A 17559-nucleotide genomic window follows, 5' to 3' on the forward strand; every position below is an offset into this window, starting at 1 on the left:
AAATGATAACAAGTGCTTTTCAAAAAAAAAGAAAAAACAAAATTAGATTCTTAAAATACACACACAATGAACTTTAGAAATTAAATCGAAACTGATGAAAAATAAAGAAGTATTTATGAGAATGTTTTTATAATTCTGGGGTTAGAAAAGGCCTTCCAAAGCAATTACAAACAAGGAATCACAAAGAAAAAAAAAAACTTAATTAAATAGAACTTCTTACCACACAATAAGTCATGAAAATTAAAAGCAAAAGCCTGGGGGGAAGAGATACAAAAAATATATAGGCAACCAGGGCTCTGCAACAACCTAGGCGGGGTGGGATGGGGAGGGAGATAGGTTCAAGAGGGAAAGGACATATGTATACCTACAGCTGATTCATGTTGATGCCTGGCAGAAACCAACACCATTCTATAAAGCAATTATCCTTCAAGTAAAAAATAAATTTAAAATTTTTAAAAAGAATTAGTACTCAGAATACACAAATATTTCTTTATATTCAAGAAAGAACTCCTAGGGACTTCCCTGGTAGTCCAGTAGCTAAGATTTCATGCTCCCAATGTGGGGGGCCTGGGTTCAATTCCTGATCAGGGAACTAGATCCCACATACTGCAACCAAGACCAGTGTAGCCAAATAAACACTTTTAGAAAGACAGAGAAAGAAAGAACTTCTTGATTTAAAAAAAAAAAAAAAACTCAAAATAAAAATAGACAAACAAGGGCTTCCTTGGTGGTCCAGTGGTTAAGAACACACCTCCCAATGCAAGAACATGGGTTCAATCTCTGGTCTGGGAAGATACAGGCCTTGAAGCAATGAGTTCAAGAGCCCTAGAGCCCATGCTCCGCAACAATAGAAGCCACCACAACGAGAAGTCTGTGCAAAGCAACTTATCAATAAACGTGAAAAACTCAACCTCACCAATAATCAAGGGAATGCTGCAATAATGAGCAAGAACTTTTCCTTTACCCTCGTTGGTACCAAACATTCTTGACAATTTTTCACCAAATCCCACAGCTTCAGTACTCACCTATATTCCTTATCTACTATCTGGTCACTGAATTGAGAGATTTTAAAGAAAAAAAAGACATGATCACCATCCTGACAAGCTTTCTAAATCTACTTCACCACTGAGCACTGAAAACGCCAGCATAAAGCTAACACCACCAAAGCCCATTAAGAGCCTTGCAACCTACTGTGTTAACTAACCTCCCTCCATCAGCAGTACCTGGGAACTTGTGTGAATTCCAAAGCTCCAACCTAGACCCACTCAATCAGACCTGTAGACACAAGTAGCATAATGTGCACTTTAAAGATGGAAAAGCAATATGAAATGTGACTGGTTCCAGAGGAGTGACCTACAATACTAACTCTGAAGGCCTCCCAACCACTCTACAAATGAGCCCAGCAACTGAGCCACACACCCACACAGGCTTTCCAATCAGCTTTTTAATGTTTCATTTTCAAAAAACAACAGGCAGTCAAGGATCTCCAGTCAGGTGAAGAATGTCTTTAACATGAAAGAAACCAAAATCAAACAAAAATCAAAACACATCCTCAAGGGGGAGATGACAAGTAAAAAAAAACTTAAATCCTGCACTACTTCAGAGAATTAGAAAATATTATAGGCACGAGAAGAAACATGACAGAATGAGAAAGAAATATTCAAAGAACATAAAATAGCTCCCAGAAGTTAATAATTTAGTTTGAGGAACTTAAAAATCCAATACAACACTTAGAAGGTGAAATTGAAGCAATTTCCCAGGTAACTGAAGGAAAAGACAACAGTTAAAATGAGAATACAGTAAGAAACTTAAAGGATTAGTCCAGGAGATATAATATCTAAATAACAGTATGCAGTATAAGAGAAAGGAGAAAGCGGGAATTAAATTATCAAATCTGTAGTACAGGAAGAATGAAGAACATGAATTCCCAGGAAAAATGGTTCCCTCAAGGGCCAACATAATGCACTGACTGAAAAAAAAAACACAGAATATTTCAGTGTATAAAAATAATTAACAATGAAAGCCAAAAAAAAAAAAAAAATGAACCAATGCTTCAAAACCTAGGGGAAATTATTTCCAACCCAAAGTCTGTATCTTCAAATTAATCATCAACTATGAGGACAGAATAAAGACACTGGAAGACATGCATGGTAAATGTATTGAGAGTCTGCTTGTCTTCCAGGAAGCTACCAATTTGTGTCACCAAAAAGAAGAAATAAACCAACGAAGAGAAGAATGGGATCTAGGAAACAGAGGTTCCATCTGACGAGACTTTTCAAGATGATGAAAGGAAATCCCAGGATAATCACTAGAATAAAGCAGGGAAGTCCTCCAAGAAATAAATGAAACTGGAGGAAAGTCTACAAAGATTAAATAACTGATTCATCAACTGATGTATCTGAAAAAACTGAGATTTACACTATTGCAGGAATGGGACTGAACTAATGACAAGTATATACAAAATTAAGCAAATGAAGCAATTAACACACCCCAAAATCTTGTGCCCAAAGATAATATAAACAGTACAGTCCAAGTCTCATCTATGACAGTATTTAGGTAGGTTTAATGTGAACAATGAATACTGTTTAATCAAAGTGTGACATTACAATACTGGGGAAATGGGGCTGGAAAAAGGTAGGGACTAACAGTTAAATCCTCATCTTCCTAAAATGGAAAATAAAGTCAATTAACTATAGCATAAGAATGCCAAGAATGAAACTGGAAACACAATATTGTACGAGAGCGCATAGTTGGGTGGAAGTTCAGACTCTGATTCGACCTCTCTCTTAAGTGCAAAACAGGGACAGAGACCGCCTTGCAGTGTTACAGACACAACACTGTGTGTAACATGTTGACCAGTGCCTTGAACATTACCAGTCACTCCTGGAAGGACTGGCTTGGTGAACTCTCATCTAGAGGGCATTTAAAAGTATAGTTGCATGGGCCCCACCCTGACCTAGTGGACAAGAATCTCCACAGGTGTGTCTTTACGACCATGAGTGTGGTTAATGGAACGCACTGACTGAACCTCTAGGCAGATGACTCACTCTGCACCACCAGCCCCAAACCTTCTGTAAAATTCTAAGCTTCTCTCAGCACCCCTTCTGCTGGGTCTAGCTTCTCCGCCTCTGAACTAGCTTGTCTGCTTCTGAACTAGCTCCTTCCCACACATTTTACACCGTCCTAGCAGATTTTCTTCCTAAAACATTATTTGGGTTACTCTAAACAATTGTTTGGGTTACCAAACAATCTAAAACTCTAAAAAAGTAGTTTCAGTACAGCAGAAAAACACTGCCAGAATTCAAGAGAGCAGGATTAGAACTCCCCTGCCACTTATTAGTTGTAAGACCATGAGTATCATTATCCTCCTTAGGATCCTCATCTGCCTAAGTTCAACTACATTCAACAGTCCACATTCACTAAGCATCTACTATACAGTCACTCACAGGATTAGGTGCTTAAACTAGAAGATTGTCTGAGATTTTTATCAAAAACGTACGGCCAGACTCTTACACAGATACTTTGGCTCATGTCCTCTACCAGCCATTATTCCCCAGAATGGCCCTCCTCTTAAATTCCTCTACTCCATTCCAAGTAAATCTTTCACTTCTCTTTCTCCTAGCCTTTGCTCCTGCCACATCCCCATGCCACATTCCTTTCCCCACCCTCAAAAAGATTCTCCTGCCCTCTTCTATCCATCTTACCTCTCTTAAGAAGACCAGCTGAAATTCTTCTCTTCCACCAGGCCTTCCCAACACCACCCTAACTCATCTAACCAGTAATTACATGCTGCTGCTGCTAAGTCGCTTCAGTCGTGTCCGACTCTGTGTGACCCCATAGATGGCAGCCCACCAGGCTCCCCCATCCCTGGGATTCTCCAGGCAAGAACACTGGAGTGGGTTGCCATTTCCTTCCCCAATGCATGAAAAGTGAAAAATTAAAGTGAAGTCGCTCAGTCATGTCCATCTCTTAGTGACCCCACAGACTGCAGCCTACCAGGCTCCTCCCTCCATGGGATTTTCCAGGCAAGAGGACTGGGGTGGAGTGACACTGCCTTCTCCAAATTACATGCTACCTTACGGCATCTCTTATGCAGTTATTTCACTCCTGTACTGTTATTTACGTATTAAAATCCTCTTTTATGTATTATGTATTTTTTATGTATTTAATATATAAAACCTTTTATGTATTAAAATAAACTTTTATGTATTAAAATCCTCTATGTCCAATTTGATTAAAAATTCCTTGAGAACAGTCTATAACCTTACCAGTGTCTACATTCCCCATTGTATCCAATATCCAACTCTACTTATATCAAGAACACAGCCATGATTTGTCAAAACACTAACGCATTCCCAAATAGTCATTGAGCTATCCCAAAAGTATCAATGTTACTCACCACTTTACTTTGCATGTCTGTGTGTTCCATTCCACAATATGTTTATCATCTGAACAACTATACAAACAGCCATTGTCTTGATGCCACTGTATGCAATTGACTCTGTTGTCATGTCCACCACTCTGCAGATTTTTTTTAAAAAAATTTAAAAGAGAAAAAAAAGCTCATCTGGTATAATGTATAATATGCACGCTAGATTCATTACTAAACACTTAACTAAAATGTTAGGCCTTAACCTAATAAAAAAGCCTACCCATTAACCTAATTAAAATGAGTCTATCCATTCCCAACATTAAAAATGAGATTAAATCTGCTATAACTATCAAATATTAACTTTCTCTTCTCCTCTGCTGGAAAAACATACATCATAAGTCAAAGTATTAGTCCTAAATGCCTGCTGCTTTTGATAGGAATGGCAGCACTAAGCATGATAAAATACTTCATGTATAGTGGCAGCAGTCTGGGACACTTGAGTGTACTAGTAAAGTCAAATCTTAAAGGGTTAAAGTCAACACTTAAGGTAAAATTCACTTCTAGTTAAAACTATCCTTGAAAATCCCTTTGCTAAAAAAGTACCAAACACTCTCTCAATTTTAAAAATCATTGTTTCTTCAGGGAAACACTGAATGTTTCCATGTGTCATAGCTCATACCATACGGATGTAATTTTAAATATATTTAGCATAGCAAAATGCTTGCTTACTTAGAGGCACCGCATAGAAATGGAGACATCAGCTGAGGAAAGACAAATTCAAGTCTCCCAACTAACACATATTCCAGAACAAGCTCATTCAGCAGAGTACGGTGTTAAATCTTAGCGTAAAACCTACCCTCTGAGCAATTACTGCTTCTTCACTCTTTCCACCTAAATTCACATTAATTAAATATACATACAATGTCACGACTGTACACATATCTAAGCTAAGCAAAAAGGTAAACTCACTACTACTATCAAACAGATTGCTCCCACCAAAAAAGAAAAATAATTTTAAATGTTAAATTCAATTACTTCCCTTCCTTCCTACAGTTCCCTACTCAAAGCCCTACTTTATAACCACACACAAAAAAACTGAACAAAGGATATGAACGGATAAATTCCATAGAAAGAACTCAGTAAGAAATTTTCTTAAAATTTCAGTAAGTAATCCAAGAGATACAAAGCAAAACAAATTTCAACATTTTCAGTCTGTTCACCTAACAATTTTTTACCATTGTAACATCCATCCTGGTAAGGCTACAGTGAGAATGACACTATCACATGTTGCTAGAGGGCTAGCAACTGTCCACTTATTCATTCATTTACTCATTCAACAAACATTGACTCAATACCAATTATTTCTAATAAAGTCACTCCTTGTCAAAGATTTATATATAATCCTGCGAGGTATCAAAATGACCTAAGGAGTTCAAGCCTCCATCAGGATCACATCTGTAACTGACTGAAACAGTATCACCGTGCACCTGATGGTAGGTCCCTGCTGACCACAGAAGACTGACCAAATCAAAAGATGGGATCCAAACTATAGTGGGGTAAAAGCAAACATGAGGCCCACACTCAACTTGCAGAGCAAGGAGGAATGAAGCGAGTGTCCCTCTACATATACTTCTCAAAGGTTTTTTTCAGTTGTATATTATTTTTATAGTATTTAATATAAAAACAAGTGATATATTTTTAAATGCAGATTTAAAAATCAAATAAAAATTTTCACCTATTAAATAAGCTTGGGTTTTTGGTTAGTCTCATTGTTGTTTTAATAGAATAATCAATGATGACAAAAACACTGCTGAAACACAGGTACCCTGCCACCGCTGAGATAAGAACAAATTAGGAAAACTTTCAGAAAAAATTTATACTATGTATAAAAACACCTAACACACACCTTGGACTCATTAGTTACAGGCTAGTAATTGTGGGAACCCATGTAAGAAAAAAAAGTTTTATAACAAAAAAATCAGAAACTACCTCAATGGTCAGTAACAGTAATACCACCAAGGGACTATCCAATTTATATGACTTTAGGCAACTAGGTCTGAACAAATATAAAAATTACTCAAGCTGTAATATAATGGGAAGTGTCAGGATACAAAATTGACTGACTAAAACTATCAACAGAGGATCTCAGGTATAGGTGGGGGGGTTCAGGATGGGGGACACATGAACACCCGTGGCTGATTCATGTCAATGTATGGAAAAACCACTACAATACTGTAAATAATTAGCCTCCAATTTAAATAAACTTTTTTTAAATTTAAGTATAATTTTTTTCCCTTTCTAACTTCAGGTATTCCAAGTTACCTATGGATAGATGTTACTTAAGAGAAAACAGTCTTTTATTTATACACACAGAAAGCATTCCTATATACAGATAGGAATTAAGTGAACATCAAAAACATACTATAATAGATAATTGTCTGAAACAAATCGTGCCAATTAAATTACTGTCTTGCAGCACCAAGCCCACATGTCTCTGCTCTGGATGCTGGGCTGAGGCTCTACAAACCCCATTTCTGCTTTGCCAGTGGGATCATTAGTGGGCTCCAGACCAAGGGACCTATTTCCTTTGTGTCTCCCAGTTTGCATCACCCCAGCGTTTCATCAACCCAGCAGGAGCAATCCTCTCAGCAGCAGCTGAACTTAAGATGCAGTTTTTTCAACACGTGGAGAACCAGTCTCATCAGCTCCTTTCAAAGATACCAGCAGCCAGCTAGTGCCCACCCCCCGCTCCCAGAAGTCTGGACCTCAAGTCCATAGGGCCAATCTCCCTCGACAGACATCAGCAGCACAGAGAGCAACATCTGCTTCTCAAAGGTCTGAGTTTCAGCAACAATCTCATAGCTTCCCTCGTTCCCAAGCCCTGGAGGTGGTGTGCTCCTTCCTTCAGCTACTGTCTGTGATACCCAGAATTCTTACTATCCTTTCTTATTTTAAGCCTACAAAACAGTTCTTCACATTCTTCATATTCTGACCTATAACAATGACGAGGTTACCTATCACAGCAATTAACAAATATTACTGTTCAAAATTTTAAATATGGAAGGGGCAGAAAAATGCCCCTATACTACAGATCCTATAGCATATCCTGAACTGCTTTGTTTTTCATAATCAGTTTCCCAACATCTCTTTTATATAAAACATACACACACAGATAGGTACTTACTATCAATTTACTGTGTAATTCTCCTTTTACTGTACTGTATAATAAAATACTACCAACTGCTGTACCAAGAGCCAGCAAGTCGGCCTGGTTACTGGTTCCTATAACTTCTGATTTCCTTTTTTTCCTCTGTGGACCTTCCTGGGGGGAAAAAAAAAGACAATTTTTTATTTTATTATTTCAAACACTGAACCATCATTTACGCATAAATGCAAATGCCCTCGAGCCCACAAATGAAATGTGCCTGCTTCTAAGAAATGTTTTTTAAAGTGGAGATGGGATTTGCTCCCAGATGATTTCTTTCTCACTAGTTAGAAAATAATCACTCCACCAGAAGAACTTCTAATACCTGTCCCTGTTTCCTACCTCTCTGAAAGGAAGGCAAACAGGATAACTTAGAACGCTCTTGGTAGGGATCTAAGGGTTCCAAGCAGCCTGTTTTCCACTTCTCAGAAACCAACCATTCCCAACAAGTCCAAGTGAAGTCTCCACTCTGAAGCAAAGAGATTACAGATCCATATACAAGCAGCCAATACTTTCCCCTTTACCCACAAAATCTTTCCTTGCCTTGTGGCTTCATTTTCGGGAAATGGGATTCAAATGTTTTTATATTTACAAACATACAATTACTTCAATTTGAGTAAAAAATAGTTGAACTCTCAGAGGAGCGCAAAGCACACACCAGAGAAGTCGCTCCAGTGCCTTGACTAAGGGTCAATCTGCAAGTTCCATGCTGTTCTTGACTAGTGTCAAATGGGCCAAGCCTTCGACTTACTTCAAAAAATGAAACTAACAGCTCCTATCTGTCCATCAAGAAGACAATCAGTGAGTATAACTTCAGAGTACTACTTTAGAGTTTATAATGCTGAACAATATTTATAATTTTGGAACTTTCCTTCCATAGATTTTTAATTTTTTTAAATTAAAGCTTGTAGCCTATGTTTTAACATAAAGAAATTCTGAGAAATCCATTCTTTTCATGTAAAAGAGACCAATACCATATAAAAAAGAGAACTTTTTTCCTCAATACTACAAGATCTTTGCTCTACAGCACATAAAAAGCAGTTCACAATACATATAATCTGCCCAACCCAAAAAACCACCAATGAAAACTGATGTTACCAGTGCATAGACTATCAAGGAGTAGATTTATAAGGCATTTTCCTCTTTTTTTCCTCTTAGTTATCCTATAGAGATGTTACATTTGAAGAATTTGATTCATTGGACATACTAAGTCAACAAAAAATTGAAAGATTTAACAAAAAATAAGCTATCTTTAAATATGGAAAAAATAATGCACATTTTACAAGTCTTGAGAAATGTATTTACATTAATAAACCCAAAAGAGAAGTTACAATTAAGAGTCAAAGTCTAAGTCTGATGGTCTCATCAGTAACATTTAATTTGACTCTACACTGAACTTAATCAAGAATCAATCAGGTTCCACCTTCAGTTACATGAATTTCTAAAGCCACCTCTGAATGATTCCCGAGGGCAAATGTGGCTTCTGCATAAGGTTATGAACACAGAAACCAATTTCAGGCAAGGGAAGCAGGGGAAAGTGTACCAACCTAATACTACCTCATCAGAAAACTCTTCTCTGAAAGAGTCTAGAAAGTACTTCTTCTATTCTTGGTTTTCCCCAAATCAAATTAAAATTACCTACACTGAGGTTTCTAATGTGTGCAACATGGGCTGATCCAAATATGTGTATGTTTTTCTGTCTATATGCATCTGCATTAAAAAACACACAGAGGGCTTCCCTTGCGGCTCAGTGTTAAAGAACCCACCTACCAACGCAGGAGACACGGGTTCAATCCCTGGCCCAGGAAGATCTCACATGCCACAGCGCAACTAAAGCCTGTGGGCCACAAGTACTGAGCCTGTGCTCCAGAGCCCCAGAGCCCCGACTACTGAAGCGTGCAGGCCCTAGAGCCTGTGCTCCACAAGAGAAGTCACCACAATGAGAAGCCCATGCACCACAACCAGAGAAAAGCCTGAGCAGCAACAAAGGCCCAGCACAGCCAAAAATAAATACATAAAATTATTTTTTTTTAAGCACAAAGAAATTTTAGAAATTAAATATTAACATATTCAAAGCCCTCATTTCCCTATCAGCAAAATCTCTATTTTGGGGAGAAACAAGCAGAGGCTAGTGGTAGGAATATTACAGAAATTATGCCCAATTTTGAGCATCATTGGTCTAAACCTAAATAATAATCCAATCAGTTAACCTCAAACAACTAACAACTCACATAGGTTTTCTCCAAGTTGGGTGATCTTTTTTAAAACTTCTCATTCAATAGGATGCATATGTCCAAAGAAGTAATACATGCAACCAGGTAAGTTTATATAACCAATGTGCATTTTAGTGAAACCTAATATTTTAACCCCATTACTAAATATTTCTGAAATCAAGAGTTTAGTGGTACTAACGATTACAGATTATGACAGACTTCTGTTGACGTTTTTCTATTAGAACCTGTTATTTCTGTGATCAAAAATTTCAAGGACTCCCCAGAGAAGAGTAAATCAAAAAACCAACTGTTTGGCATTCAAAAGCATCCACAATTTGCCTCCAGCCCACCTTTTCTAGTCTCATTTCCAATTCCATCTTTACATTACACTCCCTAGTCAAGAATGTGTGTTAGTTGCTCAGCTGTGTCCGACTCTTTGCAAACCCATGGACTGTAGTCTGTCAGGCTCCTCTGTCCATGGAGTTATCCAGGCAAAAATACTGGAGTGGGTTGCCATTCCCTTCTCCAGGGGATCTTCTCGACCCAGGGATCTAACCCGGATCTGCTGCACTGCAGGCAGATTCTTTACCATCTGAGCCACCAGAGTCATGAATACACTTTCCCATCTGCTTGTCCCTCCTTTTGGAGAGAACTTTTTCTACCCATCCCAATTTTCAATTTGGTTTAAAAAGAAAAAATCGACCCATGCTTCAGGGTCGACCTCAAATATGTTCTCACCACAAAAACCTCTTCTTTCTCTTAAGACTCAAGTCATACTCTGCTTTGCATTACAGACACAGTATATCTGAATTGCCTTTATTTCTTCTTTAATGTCTTAGTCATTTGCTTTATTTCATGTCATGCGCATGCTAATGACATGTGTAAATATATAAAGTAATGGAAAAGGTAGGCTAAAAATTTAGTTCATCTATGTGTGATCAGAGAATCTGAGTTTCAGGGAATTTCCTGGTGGTTCAGTGGGGAGGACTCTGGCACTTTCACTGCTGGGCTCCAGTTCAATCCCTGGTCGGGAACTAACATCCATCCAACAAGCCACACAAAGGAGAAAAAAAAAAAAGAGAGAGAGAGAGAAGAAAATCTGAGCTCCAGAAGGTACCAGGAATGGAAACCAAAAGGATTGGGTCTATTACTTAGACTTCAGAGTCTTTGCCAATGTGAAGGGCTGGCTGAGATAAGCAATAAATGCCAACAGCAGTCTCAAGAAAGCAGTGTTTGATCTAGAAGGCTCGGAAGGCTGAGTGAGAATCTGCACGTGGGTGATTCATAAAAGCAAGGCACAGTACAGATGTGAAGACAGAGAGAAAAAGTACAACCAGGTGATGAGAAGTCTGATTCTGATCAATTAAGTACTGACTTTTTAGGCTGAGATCCCAGAGTAAGAAGAGTTTACATACATACACACTCATAAAAACATGGGTGTATACAGCTGAAACAAGCTTCACCAAAAAACTTAAACCTTACTATGCAAAATATACTCTATATTGTCTATACCATTTCTGTAATACTATCACAATCCACTAGATCTGTTTCACAATCCATTAATGGTTCGAAACCTATTTTTGAGAAATACTGACCTCTAGTCACTGAAAATCATGGCCAAGTTTCAAGTTTCATTCTGCAACTGGTCTCCTATGCCACCATTTTTTGGCCTATTTTAGCTGTGCCTTACTCTGGCAAATGCTAAAGTTTCATAAGTAACAATGAACAAAATGTGTGCATTTTACATGTAATTACATACAGTATGTACATCAAAAATAAATACTAATACAGAGGAATTTTTATTTCTGCCAATAAGATCTAATACGCAAACCTTACTCCTTTTAAGTTTAAACACTGGACAGACCTTAAGACAGAGCATCATACCGTAACACAAGTGGATTGTGCTTCTTCTCTAAGGGTTAAGACTGGGGCTGCTCAAGTCTTTCCCAGAAACATGCTTAATGCTACCGTGCCTGCCCTGTCCAAAGCCTGAAATGCTATGTGCTTCATTCAATAAGCACTAAGCTATGAAGGGTCATTTTAACTTCAGTGACAGCAAAGCAACGTAAATGCATTTACTGTGGTAACTAATCTGTTTCTTCAGGACTTTTCAGCAGTTAGGGAAGGAAAAACTGAAGAGTTTGGATCTTAAAGAAGCAATGAAATAGCAGGTGGCTCAGCCTCTTAATGTGTGCCTCTGGCATATCATCTAACATCTCAGCCTTAGTTTAAACACATAAACCTGAGACTCTAAAAACAGCATTCACCCAGTCCATCAATCTGTCTCGTTGCACGCTTCTCATCTTCATTTGTGGTCCTCTTCCTCCAGGCTCCATCACTGAAATAAAATGCTTACCTACATAATACATGCAAAAAAGTCCTAAAGACTACTGTGACATAGATGCAAAGAATTATAACCATTTTGTGACCAAGAACAAGCAGCAGCAGTCTAATTTTTCTAAAAATTTATGAACCACTGCTTAACTCCTGTCACCCAAGAAACCCAGCACCAAATCATTTTTCTCCACTAATAAGTGTAACGTCACCAAACTTTGTCCTTGGGTGGCAAACTGCCAATTACTAAACCAGACAGAGAACACTCCTATAAACTGATGTAAACGTAAAATAAAAGTTTATGAAAACATGTTAGAACTTAAGTGGCAAAGATCATAACCCAAGGACCTGGGAGCAAAGGTAGAAAATGAAGATTTGCAGCAACTGCTATCTTTAAAAATCACCTGACTTTAAAATTTTACAAAGTACACATGCAAGTTTAATACAGGAAAATCACTTCTCTCCCTAATTTTCAAGTGAAATTGATACTACCAAGAGAATACAATCCCAAGATGATGAACACTGGATGTCTCTACATTGTTCCCAGTTCTCAATTCTATGACTCAAGATGTAAGGTTCAAGTAAGAGCACTGGACTAGGAGTCAACGCCCTCAACTCTAATGCCCACAACTACTTCACTGGTTATTAAGGCTTTGGTGAAGTCAGTTAAACTTTCTTACTTCTGACTCTCAAGTTTTTAAAAATGTGACTTTAGGGCATTTCACAGAGTCAGCTGGCTAAAGTGAGAGCATACGAGTAAAAGGATACTGAAGCCTGTAAGAACTTTTTTTTAATGTAGCCCAACTCTTTTTCAAGGAGGCCTCCAAAAGTAAAGTGACTTGCTCAATGTGACAAAACAAGTTTGGTTCATGAGTATGAAACCAAACCCATTTTTCTACCATATCACTGTGCTATAAATAATCCCAAACTGACGTTTAAGACTAGGTAAAAGTTTTATTCCTCAGACATACGATTGCAAGGCAAGAGAAAATCAAGTGGGTGACAAATGTCTGCCAGCCTAATAGTTAATGATTTGTTGCTCATAACGAAGAGCTGAGCTCTAGACACCTGTATTCTAGTCCTGGCTCTATTTTTGGTGTTTTTCAAGTTGCTTGATTTTCCAAAACCTGGTTCTTCTTCCTGAACAAAGCAAAAAGTTAGTTTTTAATCTACTGTGCAGGACTAACCATGCAAATAAGAGATGGTAACAACAATTAATACTTGCAGCACTTACACACCAAGAACTACTCTCGACGTTTTAGGCATCATTAAGTAATACTAACCTTCACAACCACTCTTGAGGTGAGCACTATTACTCCTGTTTTACAAATGAGGAACCAGAGGCACAAATACAATGACGCCAAGCCTGGATTCAAAGCCAGGAGTCTAGTTTGGGTCCTTGCATCTAACCACTGCTCCACATTTCCTATCACCATTAGAATTACTATCATTTTACAAGACTGTTAAAACACAAACACAGAAATCTGAAAAGGCGAAATATGCAGAGTGCTGTAATCTTGATGACAACTGTGATTTTTTAAGTCCTAGTTTTGTGCACTGATAAGGCTTCTTTAATAGACAATAGGAGTTACTTCATCTAGAAAGTATAAAAACCTAGCTTAATATCTGAAAAATATCTAAACATACTCATGCAAAGTGTAACAAATTAGATGTATCCCGACTTTCAACCTAAAAAGTTAGAGGAAAGTTTCCTGGAATAGTCAGAGGGAGTTAAGATCTGTACTAAACAGTTGTGTTGTTTTGTTCTGCTTTTTTTCCTTTTTAGTGCATTTGTGTTTAAACACTGACTTTTTAAGGTTGAAACAGAGTGTTAGCTAAACCTCACACAGCTCAATACTGACATTTTCAAATCACACTGCATTGATTCAGGCTGGATACCTTATAGGAGCAGTACCCACGTGCGTCTGAGTTAGTGCAGACGTAGTCGAGTGACTCAAAAGTGAATGGCATCTTAACTGAGATGGGTCCCTAAGAGTGAAAAGCTTTCCCTAACTCAGCAGTAGCCCCGTCTAAGAGAAACTTCACTTGGACTCATGTTCGTTAAGTTAAGCTACAATTTCACTTTACCTCCATGTCCTAATGTAGACGTCAGACTTGGGGAAAAGGGGGTGTATTAAGGGCGAGCCGTGCAGATGTTAAAATTTTAAAAGCAAGAAGGTTCAAATGGTGTAGAAAGGAACCCAGGCTGGGAAAGGTAGGACTTTCAAGAGTCTCACATCCTAGACGTGTGAGAGAACACGTGGTGAGCCGGCACCCACGGCGCGGGGTGGGGGGAATGGATGGGGGTGTCCGGAAGCAAGGAAACAGACTTGTTCATTTTAACTGCCCAAAGCAAAGTCGATGAGCTCGGTAAGGGTCGGAGAATAGTACTGCCCCAAAGATGGGCTCTGTCAAAAGCCAGAGTTCTGAAGAGCGCAAGCAAGAGAGCCGGCCGGGCAGCAGGAAGCCGCCCCTGGGGGGCCTGGGGCCTCGGAGAATATGGCGGCCCCGGCGACGGAGAGGCCCAGACTGCACAGAGCCCGCCGGTAGGGCTCAAGTCCACTGCCCGTCGGATCTGGCCGCGCCCGTTCTCTCTGCCCTGGGGACAGGCCGCGCACGGGGGTGGCGGCGTGGGCCCACGCCGCGCCGCCACCGCGCTCGGTGCCTCCTCGCCCCGGGCTTCCGAGGGCCACGCGCGATGCCAGACCGCGCGCCGCCGGGCCGGGGGGCAATAAGGCCGAGCCTGGGAGAGTGCCCGCCCCGCGCCGTTCCGCTCACTTTACCTTGGCCTGCAGCCTCGCTGGCGCCCAGGCCAGGCAGGTGCAGGTACCGCTGAGGTGCGCGGAAGGCACGTACTCCTGGTGTAGCCGGTTGTTGGCTGTCTCCCACACTCGCAGGTGACCATCGGTAGACGCTAAAGCGAAATAGGTCTGGCTCTGCGGAGAGAAGGCGCAGGGTACCCCCGCGGGGGACAGGGGGTCGGCAACACCGCCGCCACCGGCCGCCATTGCTGCTCTGGCTCCGCGGCAGCCACGTGTTCGCTCGTGCGCAGGCGCACCGGAGCGGGGCGGGGCCTGGAGGGAGGAAGTGGGGCGGAGGGAGTGCAGGGAGCAGAGGGAGTAGCTCTTCGAGACGCAAGCGAGCGTTGGACCGCCTACCCGTGGACGGTGGCCGGGTGGGCTCAGTGCTAATTTGTTCTGTAGACGAGTGAGTGGAGGAGAATGACAGGACTGCTATCTTATAAAAAAAGGAAAAATATTGTAGTGGTTTTTGCCATACATTGACATGAATCAGCCATGGATTTCCATGTGTTCCCCATCCCGATCCCCCAAAGTAATTAGCCTCTAACTAATAAAAATAAATGAAAAAAATAAAAAATAAAATGTAAAAAAATTAAAAAAGGAAAAAGAAAATGGTGTTTTTTGTTTTAATTTAAATAACATGATTGAACGAGATGTTTGAAACAAGCGTTCAGTTATAATTCCGTGATTGTGACAACCCTTTCCATTTTTCATTATCCACTTACAATCTGTAATCCTGCACACGTTAATAGTTTATTCAGTCATAGTAGCATTAAAGTAAAGGTGGGAGAGTCTATTCAGTCTTCTTTGGTCAAGATTTGTCCCATGTTACCGCACCAAATGTTCAGTTTTCAATGTCTCCATAACATTTCACCATATCTGTGCATTCTGATTCAAAAAATGTCAGGTACTATTCAGCCACACAGAGTTTATTGACCAGCAGGAAAGACACACACACACCAAAAAAAAGAAAAGAAACCCACTGCCCTCAGGGCTATAGGAGACTCTGAATCTAAGTAGAGAGAGTCATGGTAAAATCTGCATTTTATATTATCTGGAATGACATAAACTGATCTACATTTTAAAAGGCATCCTGCATGTCTCATGGAGACAGTAGAGGGGCAAGAATGAAAGCAAAGAGACAATAAAGAATGAGGATGGTGGGTTGTGGTGGTGAGAAATACTCCAGATTCAGATATACCCTGAAGTTGGAGCCAACAGGACTTGCTAAATGGATTGATTATGAAGGATGAGGAAAAGAATTGAGTGAAGGATAACTCTAAGGCCTGAGAGAATAAGTGAATGGTGATACCATTAGCTGAATTGGGGAAGTGGATCTGGATGGAGTGGAAATCAAGACTTCTGTTTGGGACAGTTAAGGCTGGGATGGCCATTAGACATCCAAATAGAGTTGTTCAGTGGGGAGTCAGACAAACAAGGAAATCACAGATAGAAATTTTGCATGCATTAGTATTCAGATGCTATTTGAAACTGTAGGACTGTTCAGATCATCTAGAGTGTAAGTATAAATAGAGAAAAAAGCTTAGGCCAAAAATGTGCCAATCTGTCAGGAATGGAAAGAGAGCACAGCGAAGGAGATTAAGAAGGGTTAACAGTGATTAAAGCCCTGGAGAATGAGATGCCCTGGAAACCAAAATTTTTATAAGGATTTCAGAAGCAAGACATAATCAAAACCATGTCAAATGCTTTAAGATGAAGACTGAGAATCAATGAACTTGGCAAGATCAAGATCATTGTTGGCTTTTCAAAAGTATTTTTAGTACAGAGGTAGGGGAATAACTCATTGTGGAAAACAGAGGAGGGAATGGGAGGTGAAAGGGCAAAAAAGTATAGACAGCTATTTCCAGGATTTTTGTTACAAAAGAGCTTGCGCTAGTCTTCATGAAGATAGATCTGAGCTAGAGTTACAGATTTGTTAGTCATAAATGAAAATAAAAGCTTGTTTTGCACAAATTATACACCAGGCAGTCTTCTAGGTGATCTGTGTGTATTAATTCATTTAGTCCTCACAACAGCCTTAGGATGTAGAAACTACCAACATCTACATCTTTCTGATAAGAAATTGATGTACAGAGCTGGGCAATGGAGGAAGAGCTTGAGCACAGACAACCAGACCCAATGAGTATGTAGGGTTTATATAGATGACCCTCTGATACCCAAGCATATCAATTCCTCGACCTCCTCCCTTTCAGTGATCTCTATGCCACACCAGCCACTCACTCCCACTATCATGTCCCAGACCTTGCCATACAATAAATGCACCTCTTTCGTAATCTCAGTTTCCACACACCAGTCTATACCACCAACTCTGATCTTTCCACCTCCCTCCCTCTAACTCCCAGCATTCAGCCGGTCCTTCAACCCAATGAGATCATCAATTCATTCATCCTATAGTCTTTTCACCAGCCCTCATCCCTCCTCCCTGATGGTTGCACTTTCCTCTTAATTTATCCTAAATTCTCTCGTTACAACCCTCAACTCCCTTGCCTCTTTCCCTCATCAAAGTCTTGGTAAAATGACAAACCTGGGGAGTTCCCTGGCAGGCCAGTGGTTAGGATTCCACAATTCTACTGCTGGGGCCCTAGTTCCATGGTCAGTTCAGTTCAGTTCAGT

The 17559-nt window shown here is 39.9% G+C and overlaps 1 protein-coding gene across 1 annotated transcript in view; it reads right to left on the reverse strand.

Moving 5' to 3' along the window:
- WDR43 (WD repeat domain 43) overlaps positions 1 to 15170 on the reverse strand; it is a 36324-nt gene extending 21154 nt beyond the window's left edge. Inside the window, exons 1-3 of the mRNA XM_043469030.1 lie at positions 14908 to 15170; positions 7557 to 7694; positions 4400 to 4521 (exon numbers count right to left, since the gene is read on the reverse strand). Of these exons, the coding sequence (XP_043324965.1) occupies positions 4400 to 4521; positions 7557 to 7694; positions 14908 to 15132 (485 nt within the window). The 5' untranslated portion in view covers positions 15133 to 15170. The remainder of the gene's footprint in view (positions 1 to 4399; positions 4522 to 7556; positions 7695 to 14907) is intronic.
- Between the last annotated feature and the right edge of the window lie 2389 nt (positions 15171 to 17559).

Source organism: Cervus canadensis, chromosome 5 (assembly GCF_019320065.1).
Source record: "Cervus canadensis isolate Bull #8, Minnesota chromosome 5, ASM1932006v1, whole genome shotgun sequence".
Lineage (NCBI taxonomy): Eukaryota > Metazoa > Chordata > Mammalia > Artiodactyla > Cervidae > Cervus > Cervus canadensis.